At 32.9% G+C, this 19,307-nt stretch overlaps 2 protein-coding genes across 4 annotated transcripts; one reads left to right on the top strand and one right to left on the bottom strand.

The window, feature by feature from the left end:
• The first annotated feature begins 148 nt into the window (after positions 1 to 148).
• On the top strand, positions 149 to 5,743 carry LOC110711730 (F-box/kelch-repeat protein At3g23880-like). Of its 3 annotated transcripts, none has more exons than XR_002509414.1 (6): positions 149 to 1,232; positions 1,350 to 1,405; positions 2,266 to 3,552; positions 3,779 to 3,886; positions 4,827 to 4,979; positions 5,388 to 5,743. XR_002509414.1 is itself a non-coding variant. In XM_021890146.1 (6 exons), exons 3-6 carry the CDS (start codon positions 2,339 to 2,341, stop codon positions 5,392 to 5,394), a joined length of 1,407 nt encoding a protein of 468 aa, XP_021745838.1. In that variant the 5' UTR covers positions 149 to 1,232; positions 1,350 to 1,405; positions 2,266 to 2,338; the 3' UTR covers positions 5,395 to 5,743. The 3 variants fall into 3 exon arrangements, 1 of the variants encoding a protein (XP_021745838.1); XM_021890146.1 differs by having other exon boundaries at positions 4,827 to 4,904; XR_002509415.1 differs by lacking the exon at positions 5,388 to 5,743 and having other exon boundaries at positions 2,266 to 3,533; positions 4,827 to 4,845.
• Positions 5,744 to 5,873: 130 nt separating this feature from the next.
• LOC110711729 (cytochrome P450 98A2-like) lies at positions 5,874 to 11,253 on the bottom strand. Its single transcript, XM_021890145.1, has 3 exons — positions 10,554 to 11,253; positions 6,860 to 7,269; positions 5,874 to 6,764 (listed from the first exon to the last, which is right to left on the bottom strand). Exons 1-3 carry the CDS (start codon positions 11,038 to 11,040, stop codon positions 6,126 to 6,128), a joined length of 1,536 nt encoding a protein of 511 aa, XP_021745837.1. The 5' UTR covers positions 11,041 to 11,253; the 3' UTR covers positions 5,874 to 6,125.
• Between the last annotated feature and the right edge of the window lie 8,054 nt (positions 11,254 to 19,307).

The raw sequence follows: 19,307 nt of genomic DNA, 5'->3' as shown, positions 1-19,307 counted from the left end.
ACTTGGTATCAGAGCCAGTCTAAGATTATAATTCATATAATTGTTATAAAAAAAAATACAAATTTTAATATTTATAGTTGGACTTTCCTTTTCAAGTTTGAGGTTATTTTACTTTTGTTTAGGTTTTAATAATGTTATTTTAATATTATTAACTACATACATTCAACATACTTTATTAAAAAAAATAAAAAATTACACGAGTATATATTAAAATTTGTTGGATAATCGGGTAACCAATCAGTACCTGTTCCGGTTTTAAAAAAATGCAGATTGGAATCTATTATAATCGATTCTTGGTTTTATTATTCGGTATTAGAACAATCGAATCTAATTATGATTTTAAAGCCTCAACAAACCTGTAATTGGCTCATATTTTGGGTACTCGAAATTTTTGCAAGTTGGCGCCGAGGGGTGGTGGGGGGTGGGGGTTGGGGACTCCCCTTGTGACTTTAAGTTACCGATATCTATCACCTCCCATTTAGTCTTACGTTGGTTGATTATAAAAGCTCTTCACCACTTTTTCTCTCACAAACAATACTTTTTACATGTTACTTTAACCTCTACTCCATGAAAAAACAAGTGTAAATTAAGGAAATATAGGGAGTATGAATATGATCATAATTATTACAATTTTTTTTGTATATCATCCAACCAAATCAAAAAATTAAAATAGAAAAATTTCCATTATATTCCCCCCGTGTTTACATAAATGAAACAAATTTCTTTTGCGACCGTATTTAAATAAATAAAACGTTTCATTATTTGGTAATTTCTCTTTATTTTTTAATAATATTTTCTATATTTTTTAATAACATTCCACCAATTAATGGTCCCACAAAATCCTTTACCCTCTTTTTCTCTGAACTTATACTTCAATTCTTATTATTTTAATAAATTCAACTAGCCTTCTTAAAAATTTCATAAAATTCGAAACGAGTAATATACTTAAACACGAAGGAAGTAGCTATCAAATCGAGCTTATCCGCGAGTTGTTCACAAATGTATCCGCTATTGATATCCTTACCACCCCTACTAAAATACCTCTTCTCAAACGTAGCCAACTACCCAAGCCAAAAAAAGAATCGTTATTTGTTTTCGTCTTTTAGCAAGACACACACTCCTTGCCATTTCCATCTTTCTCCTTTTTTGTTAAGAGTTGCAGACCACAGTTATACAGTACTGCACCACACTGTACACCCACATGATTGGGCTCCAAGGCAACCAAAACTACTGTAAGAAAAAAATATATAAAAAATTACTCTTTTAATTAATATATAAGAAATCCATTTTTTCTTGGTTGTATTTTCATTTTTGTGTGTTTCTATTTTCTAATGCTGATAAATCTGCAGTTTTTCTCATTCATCAGTGAAGAGCTCCAAAAACACTCCATAAAATCAAGCTGAAGGTATCTCTCTCTTAACCACTTTACTCTCTCCAACCCAAATTTTGAAATGTTGGAGAAATTTTACCATTTTTTTTAATTCATGTTTCATAGAGTTTTCCAGCTGTTTGATTTATGTAATTGCTCCTTCTATATTGTTAAGCTGAAAATAGTTTTGTACAAAATATTTGAGTTTGAAATTTTAAATTTTTTCTTATAGTTTGGATTTTGTGTTTATGCTCTGTTTTTGGCGAAAGTATGTAAACCTGCTTGATTGTTGTTCTTGACGGACTGAAATTATGTTTTTAGTAACTTTAACCCACATTTTTCCAGATTCTGTACTATTTGGCGGTTATAGCTCATATTTAAGGGTTTTTTAAATTATTTTTTTTAACTTTCCAGAATATTTATTCCGCTATTTTGAAATTTTGTTTTGTTTTATAATTTTTTGCTATGTACTACGTACTTATGTTCATGTTTTTGGTAATAAATATACTGTGAATTTGTTGAAAAGGGTCCCTTTTTTTATTTTTTTTATTTTTGTAAAAAAATTGCTGATTTATATCCCGTCAAAAATTTTTTTTTGCTAGATTTATATATTTAATTACTGCATTTTATTCAACCCATACCCAGATCTTTACTTATAAATATTTTTATAAATTCATACCCAGATTTCATGTACATTGTAAGTTCTTACTATTAAATTTGTTATTTTGATCTGGGTATCCATTTTTTTGAAGGGAAAAAAATCTAAACAAAATCCCTTGCAATTCATGTTTATGTGTGCTGTATTCAAATAGTTTGAATTAAGTATGGTATAATCTTTGTACTAGTAATATTTAATTGCATGGTTATATAGTTAAAATACATGCCATTGATTTCAGGATAACAGAATTAGCCTGATATTAGAGGAGGTCTGAAACAATTGTTAGTCAAGTTCATTGCTCTTTGTCAAAAATGTCTGATGAAAAAACCCTTAATATCCCTCAAGAAATCTGGTTCATAATTTGGAAAAAACTGCCAGTGAAAACTCTAGGCCAATGTCTGTGTGTGCGCAAACCCTGGAACACTCTCATTACTTCCTCTTCGTTTGTGGCTGCCCACACCGAGAATTCCTCTCAAGTCGAGGGTAGTTCTCTTCTCTTGTATAGGCAATTCACAAATGCTCCCAAGAAAAATGAAGAGTACATGTTTATGCTCGATTCATCCCAAAAAGAATCAGACCTTGAGCCTTGCTACACCTTAACTTGCCCCTTTGTGACTGGAGATGTCGGGAAATATTTCCGTGTGGTTGGTTCTGTTAATGGTCTGATATGTCTCTCTGATGATCTGTTTGGGTACACCTACCTTATGATCCTTTGGAATCCCTTGCTTCGCAAATACATCAGACTTCCTGTGCCAAGAGTGAATTATGTTGTTAAGGGTGCCCACATATCTTCTTTTGGCTTTGGGTATGATACTAGGAAGGCTTCTCACAAGGTGGTGAGAATAAGCTACATGCGCGAAAAAAATGCTGTGTATGACGTGACTCCTCCTATTGTTGAGCTGTATTCGGTTAAGGAAGGTAAATGGAGGTACGTGTCTGCTGACAGTCTGGTTAATATTTGCATATGTGACTACTGGTGGTCTCAATGTTTTCTCAATCGCACTGTTCACTGGGTTGCTTGGGAGAGGGATGCTAGTACTCTTGCTTTCAGCAGAAACTGGTTTCTGATTTTTGATGTGGAGGAAGAGAAGTTCAAGAAGATGAAATTTCCTGATGCTCTTGCCAAAGTATGCACATTAAATCTGAGTGTTGCAGAGTATTGCTCCAAGTTGTCGGTACTTCATTCTGTGCTCAAAGGAGGCGCTGTAGGGAATGAAATGGAACGCTGTGAGATCTGGGTCAAGGGAGACTATACAGTGGGGAGCTCATGGAGCAAAGTGGTTAGTATTGACATCAGTTCAAGTGCTGGTTTAGGCTGGGTTCAGTGCTTGAGGAAAAATGGGGATGTGTTGGGGTTTTCTAAGAAAGGAGAGCTAGTGTCCTATGATCCACTGATGAAAAGGACTAAGGGGCTTGGTGTTCGTGGGTGTTGGCGCTCCTGGTTCACCTGTTCATTTACGGAGAGTCTCATTCTGCTGGACAGAAAGAAAGGTGTAGGTACTTGTGGTAAGGCTAGAGAGAAGAAGTAAGTTTAAAAATATATTTTTTAGACTGGATGCTATGATTTTCCTGGTGTATTGTTTTCTGTGACAAGTTTACAATACAATTTTGTTGGGTCTATTAAGTGGCAGTGCATAATACGACCATTGATTCTTAACTCACATAACCATAGGTCATTCTAGTCTGGTTGCTATTAGCCTCAAGTTTGGAAAAATTTATGACATTCTGTTGCAATATTGTTCTGTCTATAGATTTGAAACGGTTTTCTCCAATGGCATGCTGGACATGGCAGAAATAGAGGTTGACGGAAGCAGTGTAGGTGAAAAAGACCAGTCTGCTGGACAACCTATTAACTCTGTGTAAGTCCTTAATTCCTTGCTTTTAGCAAAACTATCACTGGGGATTTTCACTCAGACTCTTGATTTGTTTCGTACAATTTGCACATACCTTATATCTCTAAAATGTCCTTATATCTCATATTTTTATATTATATGATTACTAAAAAATTTATAGCTCTATTGCTTCTATTTGACCCCTAAAACAACCTTGTATCACAAAATCATATTGTTTTTGTTCTGCATAATATTTATCATTGTCCAATTTATGACTCAGCTTATCTTTTTTATTTTAAATTGTCTTTTTTGAGTGCACAATGTCACCACCTCCAACTGGTCTCGGGCAGCCTAGGATTGAAGATCTGATTATCTCTTAGGGTTTGGTTTAACTTTCGTTCCAATTATTTTGAAATGGCCGGAATGGTTATATAAATTTTACATGGTTACATCAAGATTACCATTTGACAGTGAAATGGAGTGTCTTGATTCCTCATCCTTTGTCCTACTCTCGTACTTCTATTAACTATCTTCAATGGATTAAAGTTGACATTGTAATATGTAAGTTCATTCCTTGTCCTTTGTCCTTCTCTTGTCTTGAATAAGTTGACAAATTATCTAAAAGATGCTTTATTTGTTTTATATGTATAATATGGCTTTCAAAGACCTCTTTTCAACAGTGGACATCAGTCCTCTTAAATTAGCTCTGTGCTGCATTTTCAGATCTCACATAGAGTACGTATTTACTATAGCTCTAAACAAGGTTAAACAACATCAGAACTGATCAATTTTAACAATGATAACATCGGGTTTGTAGTGCCAATAGTGTAGTCAATTACATGCAAAAGCTCCTATCTGTCTGTCTGCTTCTTGTAGCTTCAATAATACTGAGTAGTATCTGAATTTATTATCGTGATTGGCTTTGATGCAGTTGAGCAACTATGATCATTTTCGTTCACTTTTGCAGTTATCATCAGGGAAAATTCATACTACTGGAGCAGCTGGGCAAATTTGATGGAACTAGCATTACAAGAGATCCCTCGGAGTATGTCTATGGCTGGTTTTGAATTTTCTGAGTTCATGTCAATTGCTGAGTCCATGGCTATGTCTTTGTCCATCGGTATAGTTTCATAACCTCATCTTTGATGGTTAACAGTTATATAGACTTGATCTTTATGTTTTGTTTGATCGATGTTATGTGGGAGGGGTGTACTATACCTTTTATACTAGGTTGCATTGCCCTCATACAAGATCACCTTTAAATAGGCTCTAAGGTTCATGAGGATCCTTTTGATGTAATCATGTGTAAAGCGATAGTCACTCACTGGCCTTCTCAGGTACCGGTCTACCCCTTGCTAGAACGAGGAACGATGCCTGTTCCTTTTTAGACAGGCCAAACTCAGAAAACCATCCGACATGTATTTGATAATTTTTCATTCGTGAATTCAAACATTTAAACATCAGCATGTTTTGATATGTGCTATGTTGTTGTTCATTAATCTTTTCATGTGATTCCAATATTATGCAGGTCATGACTGAAGCTCCTCAGGTTCAAGCCTTAAACCTGCAGTCTCAAGTTTGTTCTTCGATCGGCTGTCATTCCCGGAATGCTAACACTATGTTTATAATCTAGTAAAGCTTAAGGAGAAACAATTATAAACTTCTAGCTTTTTTGGGATTTGGATTTGGAAACTTTGGTTCTGTTAACTTTAAGTTGCCTGTAATTAACTATACTCCGACTTTTGTGTACCGTGTCCTTTCCTTATGACAGGTCATGTATATCTCTAGTATGGCACAGGTGCTTTATGCAGGTTTTATTTGTGTTAAACTATAGCTTACTGTTTTGCGCGCTAATTACTCAAGCCGCAGCAGCAGAAATTGTTTACAGCTTTTGCAAGAAGTATGATGGTGATTAGAAGTGTACCAAAAAGAGTATTCGTTCAATAGCGTTTCTTGAATTCAATTGAGTTTGAAAAAGTAGAAATCACTGTTAACAAGTATAATATCCCAAGCATAAGATTGAATGTGGTGCAACCGTTGTATAAAAAATTTCCGGCAAATGTGATGCACTAAACCACTTGGAAGTATACCATAACAAGGTGATAAAAACATGGTGGATGTGTGATAGAGTTACTTCAACTCCTGTTTCTCTTGTACACAGAAACTACACATGGTAAAAATACAAAAATATATAGTGGCCTTGCATTATTTTTTTCCTTCCTTTTTTTGATCAACTCGGGTATGCAAACTACAAATGCTACGAAAATTACACATCGACGGGTACACGTTTATACAAGTGCTCCGCGGGTAACCTTGGAGAAAATATAGCTTGTAGAGGGGTGCTCATGTAGGTGACAATTCCTGGGGCTTCCTTCATTTCAATTTCTTCATCATTTGGCGGTTTCCAATCGAAATGATGCAAAAGATGACCCAACATTGATGTGACCAAATTTATGCCTAGTTGTGTTCCCGGGCAGATACGTCTACCTGCACCAAAGGGTAGTAACCGGAAATCATGACCCTTCATGTCGATATCCTCTTCAAAGAACCTTTCAGGCCGGAATTCTTGAGGATCGCGCCAAGCATTGGGATCACGACCCAAACCCCACACATTTACGTAGACAATAGAGCCCTTAGGAACGTCATACCCACCAATCTTGACATGAGCTTTGGCCTTATGGGGCAACATAAGAGGGGTAGGAGGATGAAGCCTTAGGGACTCCTTGGCTAGAGCTTGTAAGTAGGGAAGGTTCGAGAAATCTTCTTCGGTCATGATTCTATCCTGCCCAATAACCCGGTCTAGCTCTTCTTGAGCCTTCTTTTGTACTCTTGGGTTCTTTATTAGCTCTGCCAAGGCCCACTCAACTGAGATTGAAACTGTGTCCATTCCAGCAATGACCATGTCCTGCACCAAATCAAAAGAACGGACATCTTAGCTACGGTAATGTGTAAGCTTAAAAATCGAAATCTTATAAATGTTATCAAAGAATGCATAAGTACCCAAAGAAGCCCAATCACGGTGTCTTCACTAAGATCATACTCATCCTTGAGGCCAAGCAGGGCATCGACAAAGTGTTGCTTTACACCACCAATGTTTTGCGACTTGGCTTTAGCATGCTCCTCCATGATTTCTCGAGTGAAACGATCCAACCGAGCATTGTGCACAGCAGCCTCACCCTTTTCTTTATCGAGAGGCACCAACAGCCATCTTAGCCACGGTAGGTGCTCAGCCAAGAAGCTTGTCTTGCTACTTTTGAACCCACTAGATAATATACCCTTGAATTCCTTTCCTAGGGGATCCAATTCTCCCTTATCATTTATAAACCTCTTCCCAAAAGTTAGCCTTGTGATGTTGTTAAACGACACTGTCCCTATGTATCGCCTTACTTTAAGGGGCTTTCCTTTGTTGTCTGCACGAACAAAAGATCATGTGTTTAGTATCAAAATTTGTTAAACTATAATAAAACTTCATGTAATAAACAGCCGTGAAAGTTGCAATTGATGTGGTCTGCAAGTTAACATTCACAACGCCTTTTTATAACCTGGAACCGGGAGGGAAATTCTAACCAACTGAGTTATTCCTCACTCTCATTCACAATATTTTAGTCGCAGTATAAACCACACACAACCAATACGGGGTGTCAATTGGTAAACTCGTGCACAAATGTGAAAATCATGTCAAATTTTCTTTAATCTTCACCGATTTTCAAACGGGGTATATGGATGTCTTTTAGCTAGGGATTAGTCATGAGGTTTAGGTGATGTGTTGGTAATCAAGCAATTGTTTTATAGTCAAATTGAATAGTTTTGTTCAATTAGCTAAAATCAAAATCAAATGAGGCTAAAAAGATAGTTCACCTAACTAAATAAAGCAGTACCTTCCACGGAAAAATAAAGCAAGGTATACATACCAATCTTTGATCTACTCCAACCCAAAAGTCGGCTTATATGGTTCAATATGCTCGACTTAACCCAGTGTGTCTAGCCTAGTAAATATGGGCCGAGTCAAGCCAACCAAAGTCTAAATATGCGCTCGTGTCAAACTAAGAGGTTCAACCCACATTTGACGATCACTAGTTAAAGAAAACATTACATTATGAAACAGAGGGAGAAGCTAGTACTTTGTATAAGAACTATTAAAGCGAAAACAGTACTCTTAACGTTGTGGAATGGCTATTGGTATATAGATAAATTAAAGAAGACGTCAAGTATTCAATTTTCTAATCAAGAAGACGACACTTGAAAAGGTGTTTGCCCACTAACTTTCACATGCCCAAATTTCATCATTGTGAGATTTGTGACAAACTATTAAGTTTGTACCACAAAAATAAACAGGTAAGATGAGATTAATAATTAGTACAATGCACATGGCTCATAATTATCACTATAATTATTGAAATATTGTACTCTTAACGTGCTATACCATCCTATATTAATTTATTTATTTAGACAGAATCCTATATTAATTATTTGTAAGTAGTTCAATCAAGTTTCACCTTATAAATTGCAGGTTTCAGCACATTTTCGATCATACTCTCTTATCAACTACTCGTAACTTAATACCGATTTGGTCTAGGTTAATATCGAGTTGTTGTTATCTCGGGTAAAGTTGTATAGGTCAAGTAAAATCTAGGTCAAATTTGAGTTATCTTATCTCGGATAAAATTGTACTACCCCGTATATCAAATTTCTCAAATGCGGATTATAAGCTCAGATGCGTGTGATATGTAAAATAGTGTACCGTCATTGTTAAAGAATTATCGAGTTCTATATAATATTCCTACCACATATCTATACGCGGTACAAAAATGATAAAAATTTAAAACTAAACAAAGATCTAATTAAATATTTAACTATTAACTAATCAACAAATTAGCTGACCCGCAAAGTACGTAGCTGGCATAGGGAATATTTGCAAGTGTGGGGTTCGTCGGCGGGTCATGTTAGGAACTTAGGACTAGTATAAGCCAAGGATGCATATAGGCGCATAGGGCCTATGTATTTTGCATGCATATAAGAGGGCAATTCGATGGTACATTTTCTCTCTTTTAATGATACAGTGGTACATTTTTGTGTACTGTTATGTACTATTATGCATGTAATGGTACTTTTTGTTATCATATTTTCTACCACCGATTTTCACAGATTTCCATTATTTACAAAAATGTCATCCTATTTGCAAGTGAAATATATAGGGCCTATGCACCAATACTTATTCTAAGCCAAGTGCTCGATATCATTTAATCATTTTGTTGCTCCTCTTACATGAAATTTCATTATCAAAAGTGGATATTTTTGGTACATTTTCAGCCAATAACTCTTGTGCTTCACCTAGAAAATGATATGATTCCATATAGGATGTGGTGTCACATGTTTGCGGTGGCATGTTGTCATATTTATTTCCAAGAGTTTATAATCAACATATAATTAAATAAAAAACAAATTGTCTAAAAGCTCCTCCCCCACCACAATTTTATGCTGTCCTATGGTTAATTCTCCAGGATTTTATGTAATTGAAAAAATAGAAAGAAAAAGTATCTAAATCGTAAGACTCAAGTCAAAAGAAAAAGTAGTCCCTCCCTCCAATATTACTTATATTAGTAGTCACGCACGCTAATATCGTCATTAACAGTATATTAATCTAAATGTAAAAGGTACTTTGCATTAATTTTTGATTGAACATATTTTTCATACTATGTTTTCAGTAAAAGAAAAACTGAAAATAAAGTCTGACAAGAAAAGAAGCCAGGTCAGTCGCCCGCCAATTTTGATGTTGTGAATGGAAAGATCATTAAATGATCAAACACTTGAAACCTGACTTTTGAATGGGCCCTTCAATTTTGCCGGTTAGCTTAATCTAAGAAAATTGCTGGTGCCGCACATTCAAACAATTTCACAAGGATTCACAACCATTTTAAGCAACATTAAAAACTAGCAACTCCTTTTTCTCTAGCTATTTTACATGACTCACTTAGGTAATACTATCGCTCTTACTTTATCTACAGTACTTTTTTTTAAATCTAATATCCCGCCAACATCGGATTAGAACGAAGATTTTCTATACAACGATTGCAACCCGTGTAATTGGATGCACCATTATTTCCCTAGAGGTTGCGTTCAAATACAGCTTCCCTTGTGTGTCTTTGTCTTATCAATTTTTAGATATGCGCCACATTTATACATAATATATATATACACTAAAAGCATTCTTCCAAAATGCTTGCACTTAAAAAAGAAAAAAAAAATGCTAATTGCAGGATAAAACCTTTTTTTTTTTTAAGCCATGGTCCACATTTCATCCAAATGCTCATTTCTTGCACACAAATTATTTATCCACCATAAATTCAGATAAAACTATTTAATGTTCATCAAATTATTCTTTCGATTTCCTAAAGCAAATAAAAGTATTTTACATCCATAAAAAAATATGATGCATATATACTTCAACCTACCTAAAATTTCCCTAAAATCATTTAAATCACCAAAAAAAACAGATGTGTACAATTAACATTTTTACACATCATTTGTAATCATTAAAATGTTTATGAATATTTCAGATAATGACCGAGTTATATAAATTAATGGTTAAAGTTATATTTTAACGGACGTCTGAAACTAAAAACATCGCAACTAAAAAAATCAGAAAAATATTCGAAATATAATTCCAGAAAAAAAAAAATTCAGAGAAACATACCAGGTTTAGTGCAATCGTTGAAGAGAGATTCAATCATAGCTGTAACTTCATCTTCTCTAATGGGCCTAAGGGCCTCAAGTCTTTTCTGGGTAAAAAGTTCCAAAGTACAGGCCTTCCTAACCTTAACATAATGAGGCCCATAATCGGCCCAAATAAGATCTTTACCATCCTTACTAAATCTAGCAGATGATCTACTTCTATGTCTATCAGCCAATGTTTGATCATTTTCTTTCAATACTTGTTTAGCAAGTTCGGCATTCGAAACGACGACGTTCAGCTTCGTCCCTAGTCGAAACGAGAGTATTGGGCCGTACTTTTGGGCCCATTCGTGGAAACACTGGCACCGAACCGGGCCGATATCGTATATGTTACCGACTACCGGCCACGGTTTCGGGCCGGGCGGTAACTTGTATCTAAATCGTTCGAATAAGTTATAGGCTAAGAAAAGCAAGAGCAGTGAAGCAGGGATAATAAGAAGAAGAGTCATGATATTATGATTTTATGTAATTTGTTTTTGTGGGTGTGTAATTTGGTGTTTTTTTTTTTAAAGGAGAGAGAAAAAAAGGGTCTGTTTGGAAAAGTTGGGAGGGGGAAATAAGGGTTATATTGTGAAGAGGGTGGAGAGGGGGTTGGTGATGGAAAAGGACAGGTGGAGGAGAGAGAGAGGGGAGAAGAAGAGGTGAAGGAAGAAAGCTAAACTAAGCTAATTATGTTAAGCACCTTGTTTTGAATGACTATAATTTGGTGTAATGTAGATGGGATCTAGGAGTTTAGTTTAATTTATGTTATCTATGTATGTATTATTATATTACAAGTATTATGTATAGTATGGATTTATGGCAGCTATTTAATGTTGGTTTACTAAAGGCTAGGAGTGAATTGAGGTAAAAGATGGGAGAACATATGTAATAGAATATGTTTAGATGCATAAAGTTGTAGATTAGGCCAGAACTCGGGTTAGCGAGCAAGCCCTGTCCCTTAAGAAGTTTTGGGGGGGGGGGGGTTTAGTGAATTCAATCCCACACACCCAAAAATCCCCTTATTATATGCTCGTACGTAAGTTTGATCTTACAATCTTACAATCTCATGATTGTCAGATACAATTCTTTCTAATTGATTCATTGCGTGTATGAGTAAATAGTTATGAAGCACAACATATAAAACCAATTTGTGTGATTTATGTTCACACTAGATTTAAGTATCAAACTTTATCACACTTTTTCGAATCTCGATCTTTCTCCTCAAGTGCAGTGCTCATGCATACTTCATATGAAGTATTCGTCATCATAGTGAACCATTTTGGTCTAGTTGAGTCGAACGTTTAAGAACAAACAAAATAGTATGTTTATGATTAAAGTGCGCATTAAAAACTGCATAAACCGCAATGTAAAGTAAGTAATCGATTATATCAATTACATGGACAGGAAGCAATGTCACCTACCATGTGTAGGGTAGACCATCGACTTTTGATCCAAACAAAGTCAGGAAGACAAAATCTTAATCTTCCAAGGTATGGCACCACACGACAAATCGTAGCAAAAAAACAATAAACAAAAAGATAAAAACAAAAAAGAATTCGTAATAAGGCAGAAACAATATGATGACGATAACGAATATAGGGAGGTGGTGGTCTATCAGTGTTTGTGAGGGTATGTTTAGTTCATTTTTTCTTATTCCATATGAATTTATGTTTTCTGATTTGATTATATTTCATTTGACTGAAATTTCAACCTCCATATATGCTAATGTGTAAGGAAAAAAATATATCAAACGAAATCTTATTATTAGATTTGTATTAATATATATATTATTAATATATAATTGTCATAATATTTTTCATCGTAAAAGTAAGATATTTAGCGATAAAAATCGCACATTTAAAGCTTATTTTTTATGACTTGATATGAACTTATTTTTTTAGATCTAATTTAATCAATAAAAATTAATACCTTTGGCACTTCTTTTTAAAAAAAAGTCTTAAGTTGAAGAAATCTTAATTCGGTGCATGGCTAAATTATGACAAAACCAATATTAAATTTTTTTTCTCTATTCACAAGTTAATGTTGGTGATTGTGCACATAAATGATTATATTATTTTAATTTATAACTTTGTTGTTTGTGAAAATAATATTAATAATTTAATACTCTAAAGTAGGGCATAACAGGGTACCCTGTTAAATTTCCTAGAACCGGAATCAGAACCTGTTACAACAGGTTCCTCAAAATGAGAACTGAAGCCGGAACTTGTTGAACAGGTTCCTGAAAAATGGGAACCGGAACCGAACGAAACTTGCAGGTTTCGGTTCCGATTTAGGGTACCTTGTCTTTTACTATATATCGTACATTTTTGCAAAAAAAAAAATTTATAAAATTAGAGGGTCATAAATTTACAATTCTTACAATTTGCAAATACAACAACCCAAAAATACTTGTTTACCAAATTTAATACATATAGTTATAACAATTATTTTTATTTACATTTAGTAAAAATTGAGCTTAAGTAATACTTTTATTAGGTTATAGAATACCCTACAGGTTTCGATTCCAAAAAATCGAGAACTTAAATTGGAACCGGAATCTCTTGTACAGGTTCCGGTTCCTAACAGGTTCTGGTTTTGATTTAGAGTACTCTGAATTTTTTCTCACCCCTACTCTAAAGGAAGATATTTATATATAATCCCTAAAAAAAGGTATTTATATAAATTAAATATTTTATACTTCGTAGTTTATATAGAAAATTAAAATATTTGAGTTGAGACTTGAGATCTATAGTAAATTACTCTTAAGATATTTATATTCCCTCCATAAAAAAATAAAAATAAAATAAAATTATACACCGTACGTATGTATGTTTTATATTAGTTGACATGTTTTAACTTTGAACTAGTTTTTAAGCCTAGACGATGCCTCGGATTATTACATGCATTACAATAATTGTGAATGGGATTAAAGATATTCATATTAAGACACATTTTATAATTTTTTGTTTTTGCTATTAAAGACACATATTAAATCATAGTTTAATGGTTAAGTTCTTATTAATTAACCTTGAGATCAAGGGTTGCGTTCAAATCTTTATATAAATCATGTTTCTAAATTTTTTTTTACTTAACGTGTATTAACATGGAATAATAGCCAATAAAGAAAGTTGGGAGAGTGCCATGTGGTATATAGACTTAATTCAAAATGCCTAAGAGAGTGCCACGTGTCATGTCAACTTGATTCGAAACGCCTTTTATTATATAGTATAGATAGATACTTATAAAATCAAAATAAGTTGTTGCGACTTTCTTCTATTATTTATATTTGATAATAATCATAATCGGTTATGCGTGATCATGTTGAATTAAGACATGTATGGTCTCAAATTCTCAATTATATTCTCTATAGGGTCTTTGAAACTCACCCCAGCTAGGTTAGAACAAATTTGGGTATTTTCAACCAATTTTTGTCTTAGATTAATTTACATTATATTACGGAGTATATGTTTGTGTTGTTAATTACTACTGTTTTAGGTATTTTTACCCAGGACACGTGGTCCAATAGGAAGGTGACACGTGTTATTTCAGGAGAGGTTTTCAGAGAACCAATCCTCTGCTGACACGTGGCATCCCTAATGATTGGGAAAAATGGAGGCCTTTCTGGCCCAATTCCCAAGGAAGCCCACCATTCCTAGGTTTCTGTAACCGAGGATGGCGGCATGTTTCGAGACCTTATAAATAGGGAGATGTTCCCATCATGGGACACATTCAGAGATATTCACAAAAAACAGAGCAATCATTAATTGCAGATATTCTCTCAGAATCCGAAAAGATACTTTACTTTCCGCACTTTTTATAAACTCCTTACACGTTCTAACTTGATAATCGGAGGCAAAACTCCACCCAATCGGAGTCTCCGTTGTTTTGCAGGTACAGGCGTTTAGAGACCAGTCTTGGAATTGTAACTCTCCCGCATGACATCAAAAAATCCCCGAAACAACTACCTCCGTTTTTTTCCAGTTGACACGTTTGGACTTTAGTATTATTCACACACTCCCCTTTGACCATGTTTTGTGTTTTATACGTATTACGTGGGATTTTGTTAGATTCGTCACGATATATATTTTCAAAACATCAACTTTTCATAATTTTAACTTATCGATAATTAAAGATATTAATGGTTGAATTTGTGCATTGACAAATGTGACTAAAAAATGTGTCAACTAAAAAGAAGCGGAGGAAGTATAAAAGCTTGAAATATTATAGTAATGGCCAATGGGTACGTGGGGCACATAGCAATGTAGCATGGGGATGGGGAATCAATGTTTTGTTTGTGAGAAAAGCTGTTAATTAATTATTTTCGGTGTTGGTAAAGGTGGTAGATTTACATATATTAGAAAATAAATAAAAAGTAGGAATATGATGAGGAAAATGATGGAAAATATAGAGTGGATGGGAGTAGGTGAGTTTTGAAGTGGAAGAAAATGATAAAAGCTTCAAAAGTGGGACAAATAGACTAGTGTTTTGGGTTGGCAGTGGTTGGTGGATTTTGCTTTTGATTTACTTATTATAGTGTATAATTATAAAATTTATCGTGATTTCGGCTTCATTAATGATAGAGCATATATAGGGCTTCAACCATCAGCTACAAAATCAATATATTCGATTAGATTTATCTCATTCAAAAATTGTTATTTTTTAAATTTTGATCAGGTAAAGAACTGTTGAGAGTAACATAATACAGAGTATTCATTTAGATCCGTTTATAATAATATAATAAATTCGACAGCACAATATAAAATACTCCGTAATATATAAGGTAATTTCAGTAGGAAGGAGAGAGTATGAAACTATGAATGAGTTGATCCAAAAATATCCAAATATTCCTTAAGTTTGTGGAAATGGAGTTCTCTAGATTTGAGTGCATATCAGAGCATAGCAGCTATTGACAAACGAAGTGTATAGGAGGGCAAAAGCGTAATTTACCAGGCATTAGAAAACTTGAATATTCCACTTAACTGTGCTAGTGATACATTTATTATTCCGAAAATGTACCACTGAAATCACATTGGTACATTTAATCAAAGTGGTATGTACGTTTTGTACTTTGAATTGTACCACTAGAAAATCAGTACCATCCTATACACTTTCTAAGCACATAAGTGCTATGCGCTAATACTCCAAGTCAAATATGGTTGCCTATTTCAATTACAAGTAGCTTGTTCCTCCTCTTGTCAAAAGCCAAAGTTGACCTCAATTTCATCACATTCGTACGAACAAATTTTGTGTGTTTGGTGTTACATATGTACGTCGTCATATAAATTACTTTTTATCTTTCGGTGTTTTCAATATACTCCGTAGTTTAGTACAAACTTTTTACAAAGTACTAAATTTGATTTGTACATGTAGCGTAGGATTTTTGTCACTAATTATCAGACATTTTATGTTTGATTATGGTGTAATATATATGTATACTGTATAGGGTCATAAATCATTTTCATTTGTATCAAAAATGAGATTTAGGCTTGACTCACGTAATAAAAAAATTAATTACTCTCAGTTGCATGAGGTGTGGAGTTTGAATAATCTTATCACATTAGGGTGATTTAGGGTTTTTATAACCTTAATCGCCTTCTATTAGTACTATTGATTTAATTTTATAAATATATCATATTTATTTTTATAATTTATTTATTTTTCCTAATGTTTAATTTGAATATAATTAAGGTTATTAATAGCTAAAGTTAGTGCTTTCATTCGAAAATCGTAAAAGTCAAACTAGTACAATGCTTATCATCATTCATTAATATACTTCGAGATAAACTAAACTAATTGTCAAAGTTTGAAACAAAGTAGAGACACTTTTTTTTTCTTTTTTTTAGGGGGGAGGTGACAATAGGAGCAATTAGCTAGGCTTCATTGCATGTGTGTGTATTTTTTTTTATTTTCAAATTGACAGATAAAATTCCATAACAACTTACCAGTCATCTTATTCTAAAAATGACGGTCTATTTATTTTATCAAGAAAATTGAAGGAGTGCAAGTCAAAACTTGATAAAATGATGACCATTAATTAAATAGGGCTGTTTCTTGACAGTTGAGCTATATATGGTTTTAATTTAATATTGTTGTTGATATTTGATTTGGGTTATTTAATTATTTTTCCTTTAATTCCTTACATTGGAAAATTTATGCTTGTTGTTACAATCTTGACATTTTGGCTAATTGTTCTCTAACTTATTAATGTGTGAACCTTAGACAACTCTAGTTGCCATCAAATTAAATGTTCGAGCTATCTTTATTGGAACGGCCCGAAATCGGGTTATATGTTGAACTTGTATTTGTGGTAGGACTGACCATGATTAGCTCTACAAGCGGCTAAGAGATAATTTTGTGGCTAGCTTGAACTAGTTGAGGCTTAATAATTATAGAATTGATGAACTTTAGGATTCTCAATTCAATAAGGTTGTTGTAGAGGTTATACTTAGTTTAATTGTTTCAGATCTTATCTTTTCTTTTCCATGCTTTCAGCATGGACAACAATATTTTAAAGAATGCCATAACACAAAGTATTGAGTGAGTCCGTTTCACCATAAGTCTTCCCACCAAAAACTAACATATAGATCCAATAATTTATATAAACTTTTTAAAAATTAATATGAACTGAAACGTTAAAAAACTTATACATAAATTTTAAAAGTTGAGAAAACAAAAAACTTAAATGAAATTATCAGATAGCTTACATCCGTCTTATTGTGAATTCGGACTCACACATAAATTTTCAAGCTATAATGATATTATTGGTTTTCTTTCTCATATTATATAAAAAATATGAATATTAGATGTTATTAGGTTAAAGGTTGTTGGATTATTCTTAAAATGTATTTTCAATTATTCTTTTACTTATTATAATTTTTATTGATAGAGCGAGATTTAAAAATATTATAATTAAATTTCTTATTAATTAAGGTAAAAAAACAAATTTGGAGCGAATGTAATGAAGCCATACATGTTTTACCAATTTCTTAAAGGTACTTTATATGTGGTTGCATGTTTTTCCAATTTGAAAAAGAAGTACATACTTTGTATATGGTTGTTGAGTCAAGCTTGATATTGGAGGTGTATAGTAGAGAATCTAAGTCATACGTAGTATATGATATTGTGCTATGAATGTATGACAAAGTTACATATATAAATTTGAATGAGACATGAGTTTGTTAAATCAACAAATTATTATTTAAAAAGAAGCGAGTCTAAAGTAGTCATTTAATATTTTACGTATATTTTAAATTAATACTTCTTATTAAACAAGAATGTATAACAACATCGTATATCAATTAATGTATAATTATATGCAAAAAAAAAAATAAATAAATAAATTAATGTATAATTAATATTTGATTTTAACTTAATATTATAACGTTTGGCACATTGTGTACATATCGTTTTCTTTAAACTGTAGAACACATTATCACTACAATTAGGTAGCGGAATAAAGTGGATAACAACATGCTAGAATAACTTGCCAAGTATTTTCAATCAAGGACAATTAAGTGAAATTGGCTTAATTTTACATGCCCCAAACAACTAATCGATCATAGTCGTGTTATTCTCTCTTTTTGACTAAACAATAAATTTAAAACGCTACAAATTAAGAAAAGTTAACTTGCACTCTGCCAAACTAGTCTTACTTGCATGTATAATTAAGTTTAGAGTACCTAATTAGTAAGAACCTAACACAATTTATAATCTTAGAAAAAAAATTAATCAATTTGATGTTAGTCAATCGATATTCACCTACTACTACATATGTCCCATTCAATAGTCTTGATGGGTGGTGTAAAACAATTGTTGGATGTAGAAAGTCTTCTTACTAAAAAATAATTCTTCCGTTTATATAGATAAGATACTTTTGTTTTTTTAGAACAAGCACTTTTGTTACACAACTACATATTGTTTTTTTACTATATTTGGTGATTTATATAAGAAATAAAATGACGAGGTCTTATTAGATTCACTAAGTATTTATTTTTAAACAGTTTTTTATATACTTTTTTTTTACTTGTTGATAATTAATGATATTATTTAAAGTTATAGAATTATATTCTTCTTTTGCTATGTTTGATGGTTTATAATTATGACTTTGATTCTTGTTAGATTCGCTCTACATATATACTTTCAATTTTTTTTTTCCTTTTAATTAAAGTTATTAACATTATTGTAAGACCCTGTTCACTTCACCTTATTTTTACTGAACTGAAATTATTTTTACTGAACTGAAATTAGTTTAGTTGAACTTAAATTATTTTTACTGAGCTGAAATTATTTTTATTGAATTTCTATTATATTTCCTCTTTAAAAATACTGAATTTTACGGAACTGAACTTATTTTTACTGAACTGAAATTATTATTACTTAATATTATTTTTTTAAGGTGAAATAAACAGGGCCTAAGTTACAAAGTTACGTATTTGCACACATAAAAAGAAATCGTTTCATTTAAAAGCGGAGGTATTAGAAAAATACCATTATTTTGACTATTGTTGATTTCTTTCCCAATCCTTTTCAAAATTAATAAAAATTGATTCCACTTTAGATTTTTCAACTATACTTCATAATTAAGTGTCATTTTCTAAATCTGATTAGTGTTTTTGGGTTGTTCACTTAACCTTGGTCTAGTATGTGGAGTGATGGTTCATTCAAATTTGACATATTTATCCTTCTTTTGTACTCTCCCACCGTTCCATTTTAACGAGCACTGTTTTCTCCAAGA

Source organism: Chenopodium quinoa, unplaced genomic scaffold (assembly GCF_001683475.1).
Source record: "Chenopodium quinoa cultivar QQ74 unplaced genomic scaffold, ASM168347v1, whole genome shotgun sequence".
Taxonomy (NCBI): Eukaryota; Viridiplantae; Streptophyta; class Magnoliopsida; order Caryophyllales; family Amaranthaceae; genus Chenopodium; species Chenopodium quinoa.
Note: the sequence above shows the minus strand (reverse complement) of the source record. Positions and strands in the feature narration are given on the sequence as shown.